Source organism: Acanthopagrus latus, chromosome 2 (genome assembly GCF_904848185.1).
Source record: "Acanthopagrus latus isolate v.2019 chromosome 2, fAcaLat1.1, whole genome shotgun sequence".
Classification (NCBI taxonomy): domain Eukaryota; kingdom Metazoa; phylum Chordata; class Actinopteri; order Spariformes; family Sparidae; genus Acanthopagrus; species Acanthopagrus latus.
Window position 1 is genome coordinate 24,426,833 of NC_051040.1, and position 22,829 is coordinate 24,449,661.

A 22,829-nucleotide genomic window follows, 5' to 3' on the forward strand; every position below is an offset into this window, starting at 1 on the left:
AAATACTAGCCTGTAACCATGCATTTGTGCAGACATCATGTCTTTATTTGCATATGTTTTGTTTTGAGGTAATCCGAAAGTAAAGGGACATTATCAAATCATATTGCCTTATATAAAAAAGTAACTCTCCCAGCCCTTGATATCATGAAACTAGCCAATTTTCTGCCGTGTCCCTTTGTCCCCCCTTTTTCTTTTTTTTACTGCGTTCACACTTCTTCACTAATTTAACCATCTCCAGTGCGCCGTCTTCACACTGAGTTGCCCTTTGATTCTGTCGGCCTTTCATGCTCTCTGCACCACAAAAGCAACTCGGCTACAGGAAGAACAGAAAATAATTTCCTCAGGCAGAAAACAATGCTAATAGCTGTCCCAGAAGTACCACAAGGAGCATTATGAGGATTGATAAGACAATAAGACATCTGTAAAACTGAAGAATGTACTGTATAGAGACTCTGTGACTGTGTGTGTGTGTGTGTGTGTGTGTGTGTGTGTGTGTGTGTGTGCGTGCGCTGAGTGATCTCCTCCTGGCAGGTGACCATTGAACTCTCAACCCTGTCCCCCCGCTGAGAGAGACAGCAGGGGGGTGAGGTCCACCTCCACGGAGACACACAACCCTCACACCTCCACCCCCCCGCCCCTCCTCCCCACATGGACTCATCCCTCGCCCGGGCACTATAAAAAGTCCGGTCTTGCTGAAGTTGTTCAGTCTCGTCAAGAACTCCACCAGGTAAGACAAACAGCTGCTGCGGCTCCAACAGGGACTGGGAAAACTTAGACTAGGTGGTGACAGAAGGGTATCTGTTGAAGAGCTTTTTTTTCTGTCATCTGCCATTGTGAGCTCTGCAAACTTTGATGAAGTTGTAAACTGGGGCCAGAAAGATGTTTTTCTGCTCAGAAGAGAAGCTGAAATATAAATAATTCTTTTTTTTTCTTTTTCTTTTTTTTTTTCTCTTGACTTTGAGATATTTCATTTTATTTATTGGAACTTTATGGCTAATGGTGTTTAGCCTGTTATGGTATATGAGTAGTTATCCTCAGTTCACAGAGATCAAGAGATCCCTAAAATGGAATTGCTCCTGGATTGAGCTCTTCTTTAAAACCAGACAGATGATTTGCTAATTCTATGACTGTAAAGCAGGATTACGTAGCAGTCCAGAGCTAATCTGCTTGAGCTGACTCTCTAATTTGTTGTCTGAACCTGATCTGCCCAGATTAAAGGTTCTTCTTACAAGCAGCCGTATGTTGAATGTGAACTCATCTGGGCCAGTATAGCATTAATACCATATTTGCACAATAGGACTTCTTTCTTTCAATCATCTGGCCTCCATGTTGCATTACTCAGGAGAGTCAAGATTGGGGGTTTCATTTATGAAGTGTTTTTTTCATTCATTTTGGAATTCAAACATGGTTGGAACACCTTTAACTGCATTCACTGAATAACCGTTTCCCCCTTTCTTTCCAATCTAGACCACCATCATGAAATTTGCGGCTCTTGCTCTCGCCCTTCTGCTGGCTGTCGGTAAGTACTACATTTGCTGTTTCTTGATTAAGGGGAACATTTTACCTGCATGGTCAACTTTGCTCAGGCAGTAGATGGATTTTACAAAAGATGCGTTTTTGACTTAAAATACATCATCTCTCCTACCCACCTTTCCTTTCCTTTCCTTTCCTTTCCTTTCCTTTCCTTTCCTTTCCTTTCCTTTCCTCAGGCTCTCATGCCGCTTCCATGCAGGCAGATGCACCCTCTCAGCTGGAACATGCCCGGGCTGTTTTGGATGTCTACCTGACTCAGGTGAAAGACATGTCCCTCAGAGCCGTGAACCAGCTTGATGACCCTCAGTACGCCGAGTTCAAGTAAGGCCTCATCATTCCCCCCCAACCCTCCAAGCATTCTTTCTTTCTGAAGCTGATACCTGCTCCCTCACTGGTTCTGTTATCCACTTTTCACATTTCTAAGCTAACATGGTTTTGCTCCCCACATCTCTCTTCTGTTCCAGGACCAACCTTGCTCAGCGCATTGAGGAAATGTACAATCAGATCAAGACTCTTCAGGCTTCCGTTTCCCCCATGACCGACAGCTTCTACAGCACCGTTATGGAAGTCACAAGGGACACCCGTGAATCTCTCAACGCTGATCTTGACGCTCTGAAAACATCACTTGGGCCCCAGCAGGAACAGCTGAAGGAGGTCATCGAGAGGCACATCAACGATTACCGCACCTTGCTGACACCCATCTACAATGACTACAAGACCAAGCACGATGAGGAAATGGCAGCCCTGAAGACCAAGCTGGAGCCCGTCCTGGAGGAGCTGCGCACCAAGATTCAAACCAACGTGGAGGAGACCAAGGGTGTCCTGATGCCCATGGTTGAGACCGTGCGTTCCAAGGTCACCGAACGTCTGGAGAACTTGAGGGAAGTTGTTCAGCCCTACGTTCAAGAATACAAGGAGCAGATGAAGCAGATGTATGATCAGGCCCAGAACGTCGACACCGACGCGCTCAAAGCGAAGATTACGCCTTTAGTCGATGAGATCAAGGTTAAGGTGAACGCCATCTTCGAGATCATCGCTGCCTCCGTCACCAAGAACTAAAGCCTCCCTACCTTGTTCCTGTAACTAACCTCACCCACCTGTCTCTCCTAGATCCGTTCCATCTTTCTCTCCATTCCGCCTTTGCTTACATGCACACACAGACCACTTTTCGAAATGAAGCCGAGGCCTTTCTGATGCACTGCAACAAAATGACAGGACTCACGCTCTCTTTCTTTCTTCCGTGCAAACACCTTCGCGCACGCCCGCTCAAGCACATGCAAGCAAAGACCCCATACAGACACGTACACAAGCACAAACACACATGCATCTTCGCGTTCGACAGCCGACTGCTTACCTTTTGTGTAGGAACTGTATGTGAATTGTCTAAATTGCCTTCAAGTCTGTGCAATGACGCTTGTCTGAAAACTGTGCTTTGATGAAATACAGCTCAATAAACATCTGACTGTTTATACTACTTTGCTCTCTGACTCTAAATGGTGTAAACAGTGGCACATGCCACCAGAATATTGTCTGTCACACACTGCAATTTACTGTGTTATTACGTCCGCGTCTGCCCCATTTGTAACCAACATCATACTATAGCTAATGGTATTTAAACTATTGAAAGACACTGTGTAGTTTCATAGAAAAAAAAAACACCTCTCAAATATTGTCAGCACACCTTTAGCTTTATGCAGCGTTTCTGACCTCAGTGAGCCTCTAAGGTCATATCACACAAACAGCACTTTGAAGGGGTCATCATTGATCAAAAGGTCCATTATAAAGGAGCAATATTAGTACGATCCGTTCTACTTAAGAGGGTCGTCCCATAACATATAATATAAATCTGCCCGTGGTCCTGAAAGCTGTGATTAATGAGCTGGTCGGTGTTGTGAACTGGCCTATTGACAAACTGAAGTCGCGTCGTGCTTTACTGGGGAAAAGTCTGCTTCTCTGCTTCGCAACCCCCCGGGCAGGATCCCCTCAACACTGTCTCATCACCAAGCCACACAAGGCTATACGCACACACGAATATAGACACGGCCCAACCCCACCGGTAAACACTCACATTTCTAATCAGGCAACCTCGATTTCTCAATTTGAGCATCATGAACTACGCTAAGGTCGTCAGAACCTCGCGTGACACACAAAGCGATGGGAAGACACTTTCTTTTTCACATTAACAGTCACGCCAACAGTGGAAATAAGTCCAGGACTCTATCAAAGCACCCCTGTTTATTATCACTCAGTTTCTTTGGCTTTGGACTTTTCATTGTCCGCAAATGATTTTTTCTTTTTTTTTTTTTTTCCGTCCGTCCACTATGCATTTTTATTTGATTTGTATTATTTGTTATTGATCTATTATTGTAGTCTGTCGGTTGCATACAGTATTCAAAATAAACATTTAAATCAATCAAGGTGGCCATTAAACCAAACCTGAAATAATACATAATAAGAGAATAACTGACTCTCTAATTAGTACGGTGTTGAAAACTTAGAGCCTATTAATAATAAAAAGCAGTTTGCTGCTGTCTTCATCTGTCCACACCCAGTAACACTGGGCTGATTAGGGATGTTATTAATGTCCTGCTGGTTGGTCAAGACAAGCTGCACTAAAGACTTCAGGCTATAAGAAACAATAAGAGACGCAAGCAGGGATCTCCAGATGCTCTAAAAAGGTTGTGTGTTGTGTGTGTGTGTGTGTGTGTGTGTGTGTGTGTGTATGTGGACGTGCACATTTGTGTATTCACAATTCTGCGCGTACAGCTTTGATTAGTGCATGTCAGGGGCACTATGAGTATTGTAATGGATGAGACAGGCATGGAGGTCCCCAGTGAGTGCCTCATGGTGTATAAAACCAGCTTGTTCCCGGACACAAACGGCCACTCCCAATGTTTGGATGTACAACTACCACAGCAACTGGCTGCGAGGAAGATTCTCCAGTTCGATGTGGGTTTGATTCTGCGCAGGCCTTGACGTAAAGACGAGGGTTGCCTCTCGGGGTCGGAAGCGGGAGAACAGGCCAGAGTGAGCAGAAGTGCCAACGGGAGGGACAAAACATCAAATTTGTTCTTTTTTTTTATCTTATAACACTTCAAATGATGGCTGGTAAGTGTGTTTTTTGAGATCAAAATTGTCTGAGCTTGGAGAAAAAAAATAAAAATAATAATAATTCACATGGCGATGGTTATAGACAAAACCTGTGATGCAAATATGAAGGCAATTTTCAACAGGCATTACTTCTCTCGTCCCCTCTCTTTAGGTCCTCAGCTGTCCCAGAGCTGTGAACTGTCTCTGCCCTGCTGTGCAGAAAGGGGGTCACTGTCGGGCGCCAAGGCCCCCCAAGTTAGTGGGGTCAGGGTTCAGCTGGAGATGCATGCACTTTGGCAGCAATTTGACCAGCTGGGCACGGAAATGATTGTTACCAAAGCCGGAAGGCAATAATAACTTATTATTATATTTCTATTCCTCACGACTTACCTTGCAACTCCACCTTTCTGTCTCCTCTGATGTCTTTCAACATTATTATGTACACTTGTGTGTGTTCACAACCAACAGGAGGATGTTTCCGACGTTCCAGGTGCAAATCTCTGGGATGGATCCCGCTGCTGAATATGTCCTGCTCATGGACTTCATCCCTGTTGATGACAAAAGATACAGGTAAGACACACAAACAACATAAGGTGTAGTTTAGGCCTATTCCTGATCTGTTCTGGTAGTTCCATCACTTTGTTTTATACCATCATTGTCCACTTATAACCTAGATCTGTGCTAGTTTGCCCTCTGCAAACTACATCGCACCTCACCGGTCACTATTTTAACAATTTGAAAAAATGTGCGTGTATCAGATATGCATTCCACAGCTCGTCTTGGTTGATGGCAGGGCGAGCAGATGTTGTAGCCCCGAGCAGGATGCACTTCCACCCAGACTCACCTGCCTGTGGCGCCCAGTGGATGAAGCAGACTGTATCCTTCGACACGCTAAAGCTCACCAACAACCTGGTGGATGACAATGGACACGTCAGTCAATGTCTTTAACCTGCACATACTTTTACTTATAAGAGACCAGGGTGTCTTTGTCTTCCACCATAGGAGAACATAAATAAAGTACTTCTGACTTCTTTGTTTTCTCCGACCCTCTCCTTGCCAGATGATACTGAACTCCATGCATCGCTACCAGCCACGCTTCCATGTGGTGTACGTGGATCCGTCTCCCAACAGTCACTTGAACGCATACAGGAACTTCTGCTCCTTTTCCTTCCTGGAGACCCGCTTTATGGCCGTCACTGCCTACCAGAACCACCGGGTAGGAAACCCAGGATCTGCAGGCTTTAAAGGCCCATCATACATTTTTTGGACACATTTGTATCAAGCACTCATATAAGCTGTATTCCTGACACATCTCCACTAATGGCAGAAATCTGTCGCTGTGATATGCTGATATGAATGATATGCTGGCGAGCAATTTCCTATTATCTGCCTTCTCTCTCTCTCAGATCACCCAGCTCAAAATTGCTAGCAACCCGTTTGCTAAAGGCTTCAGGACTACAGAGCCCCAGGACAGGTGAGTGTCTATCAGCATATCAGTCAGGTCTGAATACAGTTTGCCTGATGAAGAAACACATCTTTTAGCTGGAAAGACCAGTTGAAATCATGACTAGATCACAGTGCAGCTTTATCGCTGTTATCAGCTGGTACATAGTGATAAGGCAGCAGCCTCGCTGATAGCTAATCTCTGACCTTTGTATGCAAAGAAGGCAAGTTATGGCCACGTAAGGTAAAACTGTGAGAGATATGATTACGATGATTTATTGGCGTTTGTAAATGTATGCGTGGACATGTATACCCATGTCTAGGCTTGTGTGACTATATACGTCTATACATGTCTGTGTGGGGTCAATACTTTTGTTTGTGTGTGTGTGCGTGTGTGTGTGTGTTTAGGGTAGGTAAGTCCGGACATCTAGCAGTGTGGTGTCCACCAGAGGGCAGAGCTGAGCTGCTCATCGCCAAACCTGGAGAGCAGAAAAGCTGGGGCACAAAGACTTCAAGCAGTGAGTATCTTGCCTCACTACAATGAGTGTGAGTGCACCAGTTCAACAAAGTTAGTCACATACAGTTCATGGCATTTCATATCAGTCGTTTTACATTTCTGGAAATGTCAATGGTGAGTAGGCGGAAATTACAGAGAAACATTTCAGAAATCTACTGAAATTACATCCACATTACTTAAACAGTGACCTATTGAAAACTACCCCCATATGGTTTAATAATCATATTCTGCCCCCCCAATAAGAAGTTAATAAACAGCTGATTATTTCTCTCATACATTTCCAGGAGACTTTCAGCTGATCTCTGTTTAACTTCACCTCACCATCCACATTCTCACCAAATCAACAATCACTATCAGCCTCTCTCTCCCTCTCTCTTTCTTTCACTCTCTCTGTCAGACTCACACACACAAACACAGATATAATACGCAGGTACTCAAGCAATAGTAAATATTTGGGTTTTTTTTTTCATTTGTTGATTTATCTTTTTATGTATTGATGTCTCAAAAATATAAAAAGAGTTACATTCAACGTGTAACTTAACTGAGGTGTGTGAAGACATTATTAGGTCTCAATATGTGATTAGGGAACGAGGCTTTTAAAATGGTAAATTAGTCAGGAAATTGGGAAATAATCAAAGGAATTACGAGCCATTTTTTACAGCTGGAAATGAATGTCCACACCCAACAATATCTAATTTACAGACTCATCAAAAGCATTTCCCATATTTTCATCCACACCCACAATTTCCACAACAGAAACGTTTCAAATTATTTTGCAGGTCTACAATTTTCTCAATATGTTTGATCAATTTGGTGATCAGATGCTTCGTACGAGAGACTGGTTAAAGAAAAGACTGGCCAAAGTGGTTTATAATACAGATTTTTGAGTCTCCTGGCATATTCGTAAATCTCACCACTAAAGTGTTTGGAAACTGAATGGGTTGATAGGCAGAGTCTGATGATTTGAATCAGCAGTGGGCTAATGGTTTAGATTTGATAGATGATATAACAACTCTGAGTGCTCATCAATACCTGTCCAACTGTGCTCTCCTGCATCCTCAGGACAGGAGGACCCAGCTGCGCCAGTGGACCACTGTGGACTGTTCCACCACTGTAAAGACTCTCTGGGACTCAACATGGAGATGGAGGATGGCCAAAGCATATTAGCACCTGCTTCCTTACCCTTTGCTCCCTCCTACTGGGACTGTCCAGGATCCTCTCAAGAGAGAGGCAGTCTGCCATAGCTTTGTATTCATTTTGAACTACCACACATTAGATATGATACAACTTTGTTATTATTCTATAATAAATGAATATATACATAGTTTGTCATCACATTTACAATATGAATGCAAAGGGATACTATGTATCAAACAAATGTTCCATCAAAAGAATAATGTCTATTTCAACTGTGCAACCATATGTAATAATACAGCAGAGACAAAAACAAACAAAAAAAAAAACAAAAACAAAAAAACATGAAATACTTGTACACACTGCCGTCATTCCCATTAGCAATATCAAAATCATATGGTAATTTCTTGTTTTGACATTTGTGCAACTGCAATGCAACCGCTTGTCGGCTAATAAAATGACACTCTGAAATTTTGGTCTTTGATTTTCCGACCTTTTAGACATTGATGGCGTGCAGCTGTCCTGAATGAGAAATAAGGTAGCAATGCCACGAAATGTACAGAAGTGATACGGGAGTAGAAACCCCCGTGATCCCCCCTGAAATCACAGCGAAAACTCAATTACCCAGAATGCAGATCGTCGTTTACTGAAGAATCGGTCACCATGACATGCCAACGCTTTCAAACTAAAAGACGTCATGGAAAACGAACAATATACAGCAAGGCGTGCATAGGTTGTATTAAAGGCATGCGTGATGTTTTTCTGATGTAACATGTCCCATTCTATTGCACGATATATTTGCTGAGGTATGGGTGCCCCTAAGGGACAGTTAGTCCATAAAGGGAAACTACTTTGGCTGTTGTGGATTCCTATCGCCGTCTTATTTTGAAAGTGTTTACAGGAAGCAGCGTGGTTTCCTATTGTAACCTGACTGCGGTGATGCTCGCGCTCTCGCAGCTCTGAAGGATGCAGCGGGGTGGATGGAGGAGGAGGAGGCGGAGGTGAAAGACTGGGAGGCGGAGAACAGAATGAGCGGGTCGGGACAGCTGAAGGATGCGGATTACGGTAGCCCGCCGGCCAGCCTGCCTACCGACGATGGTTCCGGTCGTTTGACAAGAGGATGTGCGGAGAAAACGACGCGGGCCTGCGGTTTGTTGATGCACTGAGCCCGGTTGGGGGAGCCTGTGATTTACTACCCGTCGCCTCAAATTATCTGTGACACCGAGGGCTGCCTCATTTAATTAACTAGCTTACATGTTGCACTGTAAAATTCAGTTCTCCACTTAATGTCAAGAGAAAAAAAACACAGTGGACCCGTTCTCTCTTAATGTCTGGGGTTCAGCTGCCATCATGGGTTTAGCCGTCGTTTTAGCATCGTCGCCACCTGATCTCTCCTCCCGTGTCGCTGCGGACTGGATGTCAAATTGAACGGAGTCGAAACACACCGAGATTTACAACTTCAGCGCGTTTCAACATGGAGGCGTCGACGGCACGGCCTCGCTGGCTGACAGCTCTGTTTGTATGGACGACGCTGTGTCTGATCAGCAGCGGTCAATCCGCGCCGGACGCCTCGGGCCTGCCTCTAGCCATCCGCGTGCCACTGCGGCAAGGCGCCCGCGCCGAGCCGTCCCCGCAGCGGCCACCTGCCGCCGTGAACCGCGAGCGCGGCGACGCGGGGAAGTACCGTGCGCGCAGGCGGAGAGGGGCGGCAGCGGGCGGTGTCAGCTTCGTGGACATGATTGACAACCTGCGTGGGAAGTCCGGCCAGGGATACTACGTGGAAATGGCCGTGGGCTCTCCTCCGCAGAAGGTAACACGGCGTGATTAATTAATGTGTTGTCAGTGAACTCCATCATGGACAGCCCACATGAATCTGCTGTAGGGAAGCACTGGCTGACATATAAAACAGATCGATCATAACAAAATTAAACGAATTATAGCCAGGTACATTCTAAAACGTGATTTTGCAATTAACAGCGTCTCTGCAGTTGCAGGATGATGCACGTACAATCAAACAGTATCAAACCAAAGAAAAATCTATAGTACCTTCATATTTGCTTTAGAAATGACTTGTGAGTGTTATCCTTTATTAACTTCCTTGCAAAATACAGTTTTCACCATTGCTCTCAATCTCTCTCAGTTGAGTTGGATCCGGAATGTTGCATTTAATATTAGGTACACGTTGCTCTCTGTGTACCACCTTAAACAAATCAATATTTCTTTTTCTTGTTATGAAAGTGAGGCATTAATATTAAAGACATACAGTTTTCATGAGATGTTGTATCAGTGTGTCTGTATGTATATCTTACTCTGTTTTGAGCAACAACAGCTATAACATTATAAAAACAATAGCTAAATTCAAGTAATATGTAAGTACTACACACACACACTTTACTGTAACTCATAGAGAGATGTCGTCACTATAAACTTTTGACTCACGCTGGTAACACATGTAGAGTGTGTCCTCTAACCAATGGAAATATCCCCCACTTCTAATGTGAGAGTTCTACAATTAAATGTGGACTTCAGAATTAAAGTCAGTCTTGAAGTACTACTTCAAATATATAGTTGGATTGTCCAGTAATGTTGATGCCACTGCAATGACAGATGGCCTGTGTGTATGTGTGTGTGTGTGTGTGTGTGTGTGTGAGAGAGAGAGAGAGAGAGGACTGAATGATACAGACAGATAATGGAACCATTAATTCTGCAGAGTGAGGAGTGCCAGCTGGGTGCAGCTGCAGTGTACAGGCTGGCACACGGAGGGTGACGGGTAGAAGGAGGAAGAGAAAGTGATGAGGCAGTAGAAGAGGAGAAGAAGGAGAGGGAGAAGGTGACAGAGGGAGCGCAGGAAAGAATCAGCGGGGGGTGAATGAGAGTGAGAGGAGAAGACGATGGAAAGAGAGAGAAAGAGACTGAGAGAAAGGGGTGAAAGACTGAAAACCAAGTGTGGATGACAGAGGGGGGATTTAGGAGCGAGAAAGGGAGCTTTTGGTAAACAAAGGAGGGGATGACAAATGATAGAGAAATGGAGGGCCCTAAGTGGAGGTGTCACTCTGCCACTGATGTTTCCTATATCAGACAGATCTGCCTAGCTGGAGCATTAATGCTGGGCACCACATTGAGTACCAGCCAGTTGAGGCCAAGCGGCAGAGACAGACAACACACTGTTGGTAGACTGAGTGTCCTTCAACCAGTGGTCAGGGTTTCATCTCTTGTCAGCCATCATTCTGCTGAAGTGCCCACTGTCTAGACACAGGGTTTATTTTATACTTTCCATTGTAGTGCAGATAAAAGTTTTGGTAGCCTGCTGATATCAAAGCAATGTTTTCTATATATGACCTTGAACAGGCTCTGTGAAACTACTGTGTTGTTCCGGAGGCCGGTTGTTAGTAAGCGACTGTTTCTCCCTGTTAACAGAGCAGAGAGAGGCACTGAAGAACGTGCATAAAGTCACATCCTTTGGACCGTCACAGAGAAATCCACAGTCCAGGAGCTTTAAACAGCGTAAACAAACGCTGGGACAGGGCTGTGTAGACAACAAAAAAAAGACAGGGAAGTGAAATGGCAGAAAGTGACAGAAGCGGTGAACGCTGCAATTTCGGAGACGTGGACTAGAGGAGTTAAAAATAAGTGGTCTGATTTTAAGTGTGAGGTCAAGAGGCGCCGCGCCCAGACATAGAGATCAAGCTAGTAGAGGAGAGGGGATCCACGCGTTCTCGCCGCTTGATGAGCGGTCATCTTCATGGGCCTGAAAATCACTACGGTCCCTGAAAACTCGCTCTTGCTTAAACTAGGCATTAGCAATTCCCTCTTGCAACGCCAAAGCAACTATTGGCACAGCACAGTAGTGTCGTTTAACAGACCTGATCATAGTATTATCTTGAAATTGTATTGCATACTGACAAACATTTTGACAGAAGCCATTAAAAGAAAAGGATTACACCTTGTAGATCAATGTGTAATCAAAGTGAAGGTTTTCTAAAACTACGGATGTAATCCCAACACTCTTATCCTTTTCTGCCAACTCGCAACATCAAACTAACCAGACTGAAAAGACACAGATGTGAACCAGTATGCACAGGCCCAAGAACACTTTCCATGTGTATGCATGGTTTATATATTGGACCTCAGCTCTATGACTTCTGACCTGAACGAGACAATCGAAAAGTTAATTTCATTTTCAAGAATCTGGCAGCTGCTTAATCAAGTTAGTTCTCTGCCATCTCAGAGAATATAACAAGGCTATAAACTGACGGCAAGATGCAACTTTCTTGGATAGGATTCGAGAACAGCACAAAGACTGTAGTAAACGTTAAGTACCACACCTTTTTCAGAATTTCTTTTTCTATTTCGAATTGTCCAAAAACAATGTTTGGGTCAACACACCTTTCTGAGTGAGAGAGATAGTGAGAAAGCACAGCAGGTACAGTTGTGTCAGTGAAAACACAACACACGGATGTTTGCAGGCCTTTAATAACTATGTAGATCTCTTGAATCTATGTCTAAATGTATTTGAGTTTTTGAAAACGTTTTTGTCCCTGCAACTAGATGAATATAGCTTTATATAAATACGTTTGTCACTCTGTATGTAAAAATGATCAAATTATCATAAAAATAGAAGTCATAAAAGGCGTTGAGTTTGGATTGAGATGCTTGGTGGATGCAAAGTTGGTGGAAATGACCTCAAGTTATTGACTTACAACATCTCTCTGATATGTTGCCTTGTGTTCGGGGGCAGTATATTGGCTGGAAAAGACAGGCCCTCTGCCAGGGCTGACAGGAAGACAGAGAGAGAGAGAGAGCAGGGAAAGACATGAGTGTGTCAGGATGCAGCCTTTAGTGTGTGAGAGTGTTTGTGAGGAGTCAGCAAATATCTGGCCAAGAGAGGTAGACAGGGTGTATACAGGGTTGTTACTGACAGTGCTTTGTAGAGACTGTGTGTGTGTGTGTGTGTGTGTGTATATATATATATATGTGTATATATATATATATATATATATATATATATATATATATATATATATATATATATATATAGAGAGAGAGAGAGAGAGAGAGAGAGAGAGAGAGAGAGACAGACAGACAGACAGACAGACAGACAGACAGAATAAGTATATTCTAGGCTTTCAGGCCCTGGCCTTGAGACAGTAGCTCTTCTCTGGATATTTAAAGAGCCAATCCATAATTGAACAGCTTGCTGTGGCTCCATGGCTTTCTGTCTGTTCTGCAGTGTTCTGTTTGTGTGTTTCTCCGCCACACTGTCTTCTGTATGTTTCCTCTGCCAAGGAGCTGTCGGTTTACCTTATTTGTCAATCTGTAAATTATTACAGTAAGTGTTCTTACATCACTGCAACAAAAGAAACATAAATTAAACACACAACCACAACATTAGTACATGTTGGCTAGAACTATATGAATGAAAATGTATTAAGTAGACACAAGTAAAACTGAGCAGTTATGCTGGCATTTAAAAAGTATGGCTGACACATGCATACTTACTGAGGTATGTATCAAAGCAGAAGAACAACAAAGACAGAAAGAAATATATATGACAAACAATACAAGCGATATGTGGCATGCATCGGGTTATCTATGTGTAAGTATAATTTTGTGTAAAATATGATGCATGTAGAGCAGGTGTTGCATATTCCTGTCTTCATCTACCATTGTGCTCCATTCACACATTCAGTGTTTTGACTGATTGCGCAAAATATGATACTCACATAGAGATGCAGACAGAAGAGGAGGAGATGGCAGGGAGAGGGAGTAAAGTGAGCAACCTGAGAGGAGTAGAGGCTCAGAGTGGAGACAGAGAGGGGACGGAGAAGGACGTTTAGGGCAACAGGAAACAGCACGGGACACTACACGGAAGGAGAACTGGATACTGAGAATGACTGAGAGATGACAAAAGGAAATCTGTAAGATGCGAAGCTAGCTGTTTACTGTGATAGCTAACATTAGCCAATAGTCAGACTCAGTGTACAGGAAAGTAAAGCTACCAGTATTAGACACCAAAAAACCCCTCACAGAGGACTGTTTTACAAATGGCCACGTCCACGTCTCTAAGATGGCAAAGATAGATTCAACCTCTGAGACTGAACATAATCAATTTCACAATGTAACCCAATCGTCACTTTTACAAGCCTATTGATTCTTGTAAAAACATACTTAATAAATCTTTCTGTTCCCCCCCCCCCCAATCTGTCCATCTCATCAGTTGAACATCCTGGTGGATACAGGAAGCAGTAACTTTGCTGTTGGTGCAGCTGCTCACCCCTTCCTGCGCAGATACTACCATCGCTCACTGTGAGTAGAGACACGAGGAGAATAAATGCTATAAATTCTATTTTTCTGTATATTTGTTTGTACTCGTCTTTCAATTCCTTGCTTTTCAGTTTTTTACTACAATACAACAACAGTGGAGCCCCTCAAGTAACCAATCCATTTTTCTTGCTCCTCCACTATGTCTATCCCCTCTACCATGCATTCACAGCTCCAACTCATACCGTGACCAGGGCAGGAGTGTATATGTGCCATACACTCAGGGTCGCTGGGAGGGGGAGCTGGGCACTGACCTCGTCTCTGTCCCGCACGGCCCGAACGCCACCCTCCGGGCCAACATTGCTGCAATCACCCAGTCGGATCGCTTCTTCATCAATGGGTCCAACTGGGAGGGAATCCTGGGGCTGGCCTATGCTGATATAGCTCGGGTAAGAGCGACGCGTTGCTTAAATGTCACTTAGAATCCGAAAAACATCTTCTAATGAATTGATGTAATAAATAAATCACACTGACACCTCAGTTGGCAAAATATTAAATATCAGTGCCCAGAAAAAGGGTTCTTGTTTACGCGTCATTTACAAATTGATTTGTATTTTTACATTACTTGACATCTTTCCTACTGCATTATTGAGAAAGAAACAAGCACTACTACCACCAGAGTGAGAAAATTAGTGCTGCCAGAGAGGAAACTGTGAATAAAGAAGAACAGGTCAGTTTGCACTTGAGTGCTTTGATAAAGAGGTTAAACTCAACTTTTTTTTGTCCGGTATTTAAAATAACAAAAATAGCACAGTTAATTAAAAATGACCAATAATTGACCGATCACCCAGCGCTATGATGTTATGGTGTGCATTAACGTTCCAGGCATTGGAAAACTACAGTATTTACTTCTGGGTAAAGTAATATTGTATTCATTGGTAAGGCAATATAGAGCATTGAGATGCATTGCAGCAAGAATGCTGATAGGTCAGGAGGAGGGTGAGGTTCGTTCAATCTTTGGAAATGAAAAGCTGAGAGGTAAAAACCGCAGCTTGGTAAAGTTATCCTGCTCATTCATCTCTTTCCAGCCTGATGAGACACTGGAGCCTTTCTTCGACTCTCTGGTTCGCCAGACTCCTGTCCCCAACCTCTTCTCTCTCCAGTTGTGTGGAGCCGGCTTCACTCAAAACTACTCCCTGGGCAGCGCTACTGTGGGCGGCAGCATGGTGAGACACACGAAGGCACACACACACACATATACTGACTGAGAAGGAGAAGTGTCTGACACCTGTAGACACCCTGCCCACAGCTACAAATCATCTAATATCATTTTTCCTTTTTTTCCCATATGCTCTCAGATCATCGGAGGAGTGGACCCATCACTCTACGTGGGAGAACTCTGGTACACTCCCATCCGCAGGGAGTGGTACTACGAGGTTATTATCGTACGAATTGAGGTGAATGGACAGGACCTCAACATGGACTGTAAAGAGGTATGATGGATTGACAGCTGCAAAAATCGAAGAAAGAAAAAATTAATCATCAGTCAGTGATGCTTAAATATGTGTAAAAGATATCTAATGGGTGTTTTTTTCTGCCTTTGACAGTACAACTATGACAAGAGCATTGTGGACAGTGGCACCACCAACCTTCGACTGCCTAGAAAAGTTTTCCAGGCTGCAGTCAAGGCTATTGAAGCAGCCTCATCGGTCAGTCCTTTTTATGTTACAGATACCTTTATATCCTAAATAGAGTGTGTAAGACTTTTCTGTTTTTGTTTTTCTTCCACAATTGCTTTTGCTTCCCAAGCCATAACTGATATGCTGAGACAGCCAATGAAAGCAGATGATAGTATTTTGCCCAACTTGAAAAAAATGTACACTATATTAGATGGATATTTTTAGGAGGGACTGCTCTAACTTTTGTATTAATGCAAAGGTTTGGTGATATTGGATCTGATAAAATACCACATTTGAAAGGGAATTCCCCTTTAAGAAACTTAAGGTGTGTCAGCATTTCACTGTTTTCAAAAACATCTCAGGATAATTTGATCAAGTTTGCTTTCATTTCTGAAATACCTTGTTTTATGGATTTATAGATGACATACTGTTGCACTGACTGATATTTAGCGCTGAAGTTTTCTTTTTTTAATAACTTAATTAATTTAGCTTTATTTTAACAAAGCACATGAAACAAATTCTTATTTCCACTGATGGCCACTGACCTCATTTCTTTAGAGGAAACAGCTGCAATGATTTGTCAATTAATCAGTTAGTAAACTGAAAGAAGTATTTGGGAAATTAATTAATTTTCAAAGAAAAATGTCAGAATTTGGTTCCAAGTGCTTTTTGGCTTTATACTGTTGGCCGGCCAAGAGAAGCAATTTGAATACGTCACTTTTGGCTCTGAGACTGTGCGATTAACTGTGCAGATTAGATGTGGCCGTAGTCAAAATTACAGAGAGCAGTAATCATACACCATACAGTAATCCTCTATGGGTCTCTGGTGTATCCTTGGATTATTGGAGTTGGAATTTGGGGGAATCTCGTAGTTTTTTCTCACAGGGGATGGGCAGGACTTTTCAAAATCCTATTTTTGTCCTTTGACTATCCAGACACCACAGTGCAGATGAGAGACAATCTGAGTTGATGTGTGTTAATACACTCATCTTAGTCACCTTCAGTGAACTAAGTCATAGTGAGTGATGTGGCTAGTGCCTAATGAACTGTTATGACCTGGCTTTTGCCTCTCAGGCTACATACAGGCTGCCCTACTGGTGAAGGTTATTGGGGCTGTATGTAACCATTCCTGCAGACACTGCTCAGGGATTTAAAACAGAAGTGTCACTGTAGTTGTGTGGAATATTCTTTATTTATCTTATTTTTTTTTTTTGTCCTAAAATTACTCCCTTTGCTATTTGGTTGTTAAGATGCAAATACAACATTACTTATCAGAAACTATTTAATATTTAAGTTGGGTAGTGCATTAACATCACAAGGGCAAAGGTTTAGAACGTGACCATTCAACTGCCAAGGGGCCAGACTTTTACATTCTCTATGTCAGACCTGGAACCACACAATTTAAATGTTTTAAAACACTGCACCATTACCTTTTCCGGCCACGTTATTTCTTTATTTTCATAATTGTAAAAAGAAACATACAGAAAAGTACACGAATAAACAGTGTACCTTTTTAATCTTAGAAGTATTTTGTCAATTTGATTGTCATATAAAAAAAAAACAACTTTCGGTTGAAATAAGAGTATTATTTCACTTAGCATAGACATAACGTTATGTAGCGATCATGAATGAGTCGTCATGGCTCAGAACGTGAATATGCTGACGGGCTGGTGTGATCCCATAACTAGATGGCCTCTAGTTTTCTCTTCTTCTGTCATTATTGTGAGAGCCACAGTAACCAAAGTTATCATTTATTTATCATTTAGCACAGGAAATGAAAGTCTCCTGTATGTATGTGAATAATAAAATGAAACCTGGCTAAATGTCCTTCATAGAAAAAAGTAGGATGGAAAAGCTCTGCTGTTACGAACGTTATTAATGTGCCCTGCTGCCGAGATCAGCCTCTCTGCTATAACACTAATACCAGGGAAAAGCAGTATTGTAACTGGCAGGTGTTTGGAATCAAATAGAATGAAGAGATTCAGTGTGCCTGATCAGAGTCAAGTACTGCACTTTGCTTTATCTGTCTCATTTACTGGTGCTGAAGTTCAATGCTCCGCTCCGCTAACTTTGCTACAGTCGCTCTGGGTGATGACACCCTCACAAAAGACCTTCATTTTGTAAAGCATATTAGAGCGAATTCATTATTCCCCTCTCTTTACTGTACAGCCCACAGTCTCCCCTCACAACCCTGATTTGTAATGAGCATGTATAGGAAAAGGAAAGAATGAATGTTCTCTGTCTGTTTTTCAGACAGAACAGTTCCCCTCTGGGTTCTGGCTAGGGGAGCAGCTGGTATGTTGGCAGGCTGGCACCACACCCTGGCACATCTTCCCAGTCATCTCCCTCTACCTGATGAGTGAAACCCACAACCAGTCCTTCAGAATCTCCATCCTACCACAGGTAATCCGCACGCAGACGCACACACACACAGTCTCTTGTGCAGCAACTGAATGTGCTTGAGTAAAGCAGGTGTTCACTCTATTATCAGGTCACTTCTTGATCATGTATGCCCCATACGACCACATGAAGTGATATCACTTAAAATTCTGTCCAAAGGATCGGAGGCTGTTAGATTTTACTCCAGCTGGGTTTCTGATTGTTTTTTTATCTGGTGCTAAAAATGTATAGTGGCCCATTAAATATGATGAGGAGGCAGGTGTTTAAATCACCCTCTCAGCCTATAATGCATTTGGATATTCAGATTTACAGAAGTCTGTTATTACTATGAGTCATGTACATTCTCTGTAATTCTGAGGTCTTGGGATAAATGCAGGGTTTTCATTTCCCTGTGAGCCCTTAACAGGAAATCTGAACACGGTAAGTCACCTTCTTCTTCAGCTGAACCCTTAGAAATAGTCCTCAATAGATGGTATCCTGGTGAGGCACTATTATGAAAAATAATGGCCACATGTAAAAGGGAAATAACTTTTGAACATTTTTTTAGCAGTGCTTTTTATAAAACCCTAAAAGCTCATTAATTCTGTTTTATTCAGTGCCGCTCAGAAAGGCCTTGATGAAGGTGGAATGGTTTGAAAGTGCGATTTAAAAGCGAGGGGCAGCGCAGCAAACCTGTGGGAGGTTCCTGACTCCAGTGGAGTGAAATGGTTGAGAAACGTTTTTTTTCCCACTTCCCTTGCCTTAGGTTATAATTTCTATGGGAGGTGCAGCATTAAATCCCCAGGCATTAAATGCACACTGACCCTACTTGACTCAGCTTGAAGTCACATATACAGTGGTACCAATGGACTATCAGATTTGAGGTTGATACTGCTTGACTGTTAAAGGGTCTTTGGAATCTGATAGTAAATCAGATCACCGTCTTTATGACTGTAAAGAATTGTGACCGTGGTGCAGTTTTATTTTGACCACTACCCAAATGAGTAGTAAATGTTCGATTTTACCAGCCACTTCTTAAATTACTTTTGTTTATGTAGCTGCTGGGGTGAAGCAATCTACCAGTATCTTGCACATTTTACCAGCATTTGGCCAGTGACACTACCATGTGTGCTCAGTGGGACATCTTACAGATAAAATATAAGCATGTCAGTGCTCTCTGGTGGACAAACTATGTAATGACAGAACATTTCTGTCACGTCTTCGACATTCATCAACTGCAGTTTCTTGTTAGTCATCAGCCATCAAACAGTATATGCGAGTACAATATATATTTGTGATAAACTAAAAACAACCAATGATATCAGCAATGGCAAAGTATCGGTCAGGTTCTACACTGAACATGCAAATTAGCTTTCCACTGCCATTTTCCACTGCACCTTTTCCCCCAGTTTGAGTAAGGTGAGTCTGCAGGAGTCGGAGATACAGTCTTTCAGCACGTTAGTGCAAGCACCAGACATTGAAACAGCATAATTGCTGTGAAATTGTAGAGAAACAAATGATTCACAGGGTCTCTATTGCACAAATGCTCTTTAGTGACTTACCAGGCAATGGTTAAATTCTTGTTATTGTTTGCACACTGTTTGTTCGCTTGTGCTGCTGTGCCAAATTGAATTTATCCTACAGGGATCAATAAAGGTACATCCTATTTTAGCAGGCTTAGCTTAGCTTAGCTTAGCTTAGCTTAGCATAGCTTAGCTTATCGTATCTTAGCTTAGCTTTTATTCGCTCAATTTAACCAAAAGTAAATAAAGAACATGTGTAATGTAATATGCAAGGAGTACCAGGATGATTAACAGTTTTTCCCCCAAGCAGGTAGACTGCTCAAGAAAATCCCCGAGACCATACCTCTCCCACAGTTGAATCCCCCCATCCCTACACAACACCCTACACAGCCACAGACAAGAACTATGAACTACTATTTTTCAACCTATGCTTTTGTTTTTTATTCTATTTTTATTGCGATGCAGCATTGGACCCTCTGTGTGTCTAAAATAAACACTGATGCTGCTACATTTGATGCCAGTTTTATTCTTGGCAGTAAGTTTAACCACAGTATCTTCTTCTGTAACTATTTTATTTTATTCTATAGTCTTATTACTCCTTTTGTCTATATTCTGCACGACACAGCTCAGGGAGATGCTTCACTTCCTGTTTAAACCCAGAACATTTCATTTAACACTCAGAGTAAAAGCTGTTTTGGTGTTAGGCATTAGACTTCATCAACCATTTCTTGTTTGTGATATTCTGTGTCAAACACACTTGTTGATTTTACCCTTATCTTTATCATTTTTCCTGTGCGTATATGCAGCAATACCTGCGGCCGGTTGAGGATGTTGCCTCTGCCCAAGAGGACTGCTACAAGTTTGCCGTGTCCCAGTCTAGCACCGGCACAGTGATGGGGGCTGTCATCATGGAAGGCTTCTACGTGGTCTTTGACCGAGAGAAGAAGCGCATCGGCTTTGCTGTTAGCACCTGCCATGGTGAGGAGGAGAGGGTGGAGGGGATGGGGAGGGGAATCAGAAAGAGTTATAATGGAAGACAGGAAAAGGAAAAGAAAGAAGTATTGTGATTGATGTCACAAAGAAAATGAAGGATTTACTTTACATATATCTTTAAGACCTATTTATATTAATAGTAATTCACAGTATCTGTTATCCCCATCTTTGTGTTTCACGTATACTTACAGTCCAATCTTCCCGTTTTATAGTGCACGATGAGTTTCGCACAGCCTCTGTGGAGGGACCGTTCCACGGTGTCGACCTGGACGACTGCGGCTACAACATCCCTCAGACGGACGAGTCCACTCTCATGACCATCGCCTACATCATGGCGGGAATCTGCGCTCTCTTTATGCTGCCGCTATGTCTCATGGTGTGCCAGTGGCGCTTTGCCCGCTGCCTCCACCCAAACGGGGACTTTGCTGATGACATATCACTCCTTAAGTGATGGGCAGGGGGCTCGTAGAGACCCACACTGGAAATGTAGGACAGAGATGGATTGTGATAAAAGGGATGTACTTCGTTACAAAATGTTGGTTCTGTTGAAAGAGAGTTTTGAGAATGTTCTTCAGGAATATAATATTTAAAGTATAGAAAATGCTGACATACAGTGAATACACAGCAAACCGTGCGGCCCTCAAATTGGAAAGCACTTGAGGATAACTAGAGCCATCACTAACCCGGAGGACAAACAAGAGAAAGTTGGCATCAGCAGCGTCAACTTTGCCTGTTTAAGGCTCCTATGCAGATCAGCCTGGTGGAAGGAACTGTACTGGGAAAATAAAAAAAAAATCTTATAGATAGTGTATGAATAGAACACAGACGTGGACTGGATATTGAAAGATTTGTCTTCTAACACTGAAGAGCCCCACACAGAAAATTAATTTAAAAAAGGAAAAAAAAAAAAAAACATGGCTAAATGAAGAAAACGGTGAGCTGGATGTGAATACAAGATGGGACGTGGGTTGCAATGGTATGATTTGGACACGGGATTGTGTGGGTACATGTGCGTTTGTTTATAGACCTACTGTTTGTGGCTTCTGAGTGAATGAAACAAGGTCGATATGTGTGAGCATGCCTGTACGTGTGCACAGCTGTACTGTAAGTGAAGAGTATACAGACAGATTTAATGAAAATGATACTACTGAATATGAATAGCATCTATGAAATTACACTGTTTTGCAAATGCCAGCAAAGAATTCTGCAATGCAAATTAAGTCTGCATAAAGAGGATACTTTGATGAAAAAATCAGATTGTAACAGCATTTACTGCATAAAATCAGTTTTGCTTTGTGTGAAACTGTGACTACTGACCACAGTTCAGATGTCACATTTTCTTCTTTTGATTGATAGCTTAAATATATCTATTGAACACAAAATCTGTGCAATCCAGATCTTCTATTTGCTCAGGCACACACACACACACACACACACACACACACACACACACACACACACACACACAAAATACACAGTGCTTATCCTACTGCTGCACCATCTGATGATTTGTACATGTAACACATTACATGTTAATAAAGCAAGACTTAATAGGGCTTCTTTCACAGATACAGAAACAGCCTAACTCACCACATCTTTCAATGGGGACCATGTATGCTTGGACAAGGAAACCAGCCCAGAGTATGTTACACACTAAGGAACACTATGTATGTCTACAAGGGGCAGTTTATATTGTCTCTCAGCAAGCTGTAAATAGATTAACTCAGAACTGTATATTTATCTGTCAGGCGCTGGCAGCACTGTTGAACCAATAAAGTACTTATTGTAACTGTAACGTGGTGTTATTTTCTTTTCCTCACACAAACTATCACTACCACTAAATCTAACTTCCAGAATTACGTTCTTTATATTTTTGATTGACAGAGGACCAACATTCCACAATAAATTCTTGATTTTTGCTTGTGGTGATTAAAATAGTTTTGAATTCTGATGAAAACATACACCATTAATCTACAATATAAACAAGGTATGCAGACATTTACTGGATACTTCTTTAGTCCCTGTGTTAATAACAATAATAATAATAATAATAATAAGGATTTGTTTTTGCAATCTTTATGATAAAAAAGCAAAAACACAGACAGCTGTAACATTAATGGTACCAGCAGTAGTAGGAGGTGTAGGAAGAGTGGCAGTAGTTGTAGTATTTGTACTTTTTTCGAAGCAACTAATAAAAAGTAACCTGTGTTCCAAAATGTGTTCCCGCCTCAAGAAAAACGATGTCATACATTTTAAATTCATTACTGTACAACTACT

The 22,829-nt window shown here is 42.3% G+C and overlaps 3 protein-coding genes across 4 annotated transcripts; all 3 read left to right on the top strand.

Moving 5' to 3' along the window:
• Positions 1-623: 623 nt before the first annotated feature.
• Positions 624-3,007, top strand: apoa1b (apolipoprotein A-Ib). The gene is made up of 4 exons (XM_037076346.1): positions 624-727; positions 1,468-1,519; positions 1,710-1,854; positions 1,998-3,007. Exons 2-4 carry the CDS (start codon positions 1,477-1,479, stop codon positions 2,590-2,592), a joined length of 783 nt encoding a protein of 260 aa, XP_036932241.1. The 5' UTR covers positions 624-727; positions 1,468-1,476; the 3' UTR covers positions 2,593-3,007.
• Positions 3,008-5,019: 2,012 nt separating this feature from the next.
• On the top strand, positions 5,020-8,524 carry LOC119007034 (T-box transcription factor TBX1). The gene is made up of 6 exons (XM_037076331.1): positions 5,020-5,193; positions 5,382-5,553; positions 5,684-5,839; positions 6,030-6,097; positions 6,475-6,584; positions 7,646-8,524. Exons 1-6 carry the CDS (start codon positions 5,096-5,098, stop codon positions 7,825-7,827), a joined length of 786 nt encoding a protein of 261 aa, XP_036932226.1. The 5' UTR covers positions 5,020-5,095; the 3' UTR covers positions 7,828-8,524.
• A 181-nt stretch (positions 8,525-8,705) lies between these two features.
• Positions 8,706-22,347, top strand: bace1 (beta-secretase 1). Of its 2 annotated transcripts, none has more exons than XM_037076320.1 (9): positions 8,706-9,527; positions 13,935-14,023; positions 14,211-14,427; positions 15,067-15,204; positions 15,337-15,471; positions 15,586-15,687; positions 17,920-18,060; positions 20,366-20,537; positions 20,765-22,347. In XM_037076320.1, exons 1-9 carry the CDS (start codon positions 9,192-9,194, stop codon positions 21,001-21,003), a joined length of 1,569 nt encoding a protein of 522 aa, XP_036932215.1. In that variant the 5' UTR covers positions 8,706-9,191; the 3' UTR covers positions 21,004-22,347. The 2 variants fall into 2 exon arrangements, with proteins under 2 accessions (XP_036932215.1, XP_036932206.1); XM_037076311.1 differs by having other exon boundaries at positions 8,709-9,527; positions 17,911-18,060.
• The last annotated feature ends 482 nt before the right edge of the window (positions 22,348-22,829 follow it).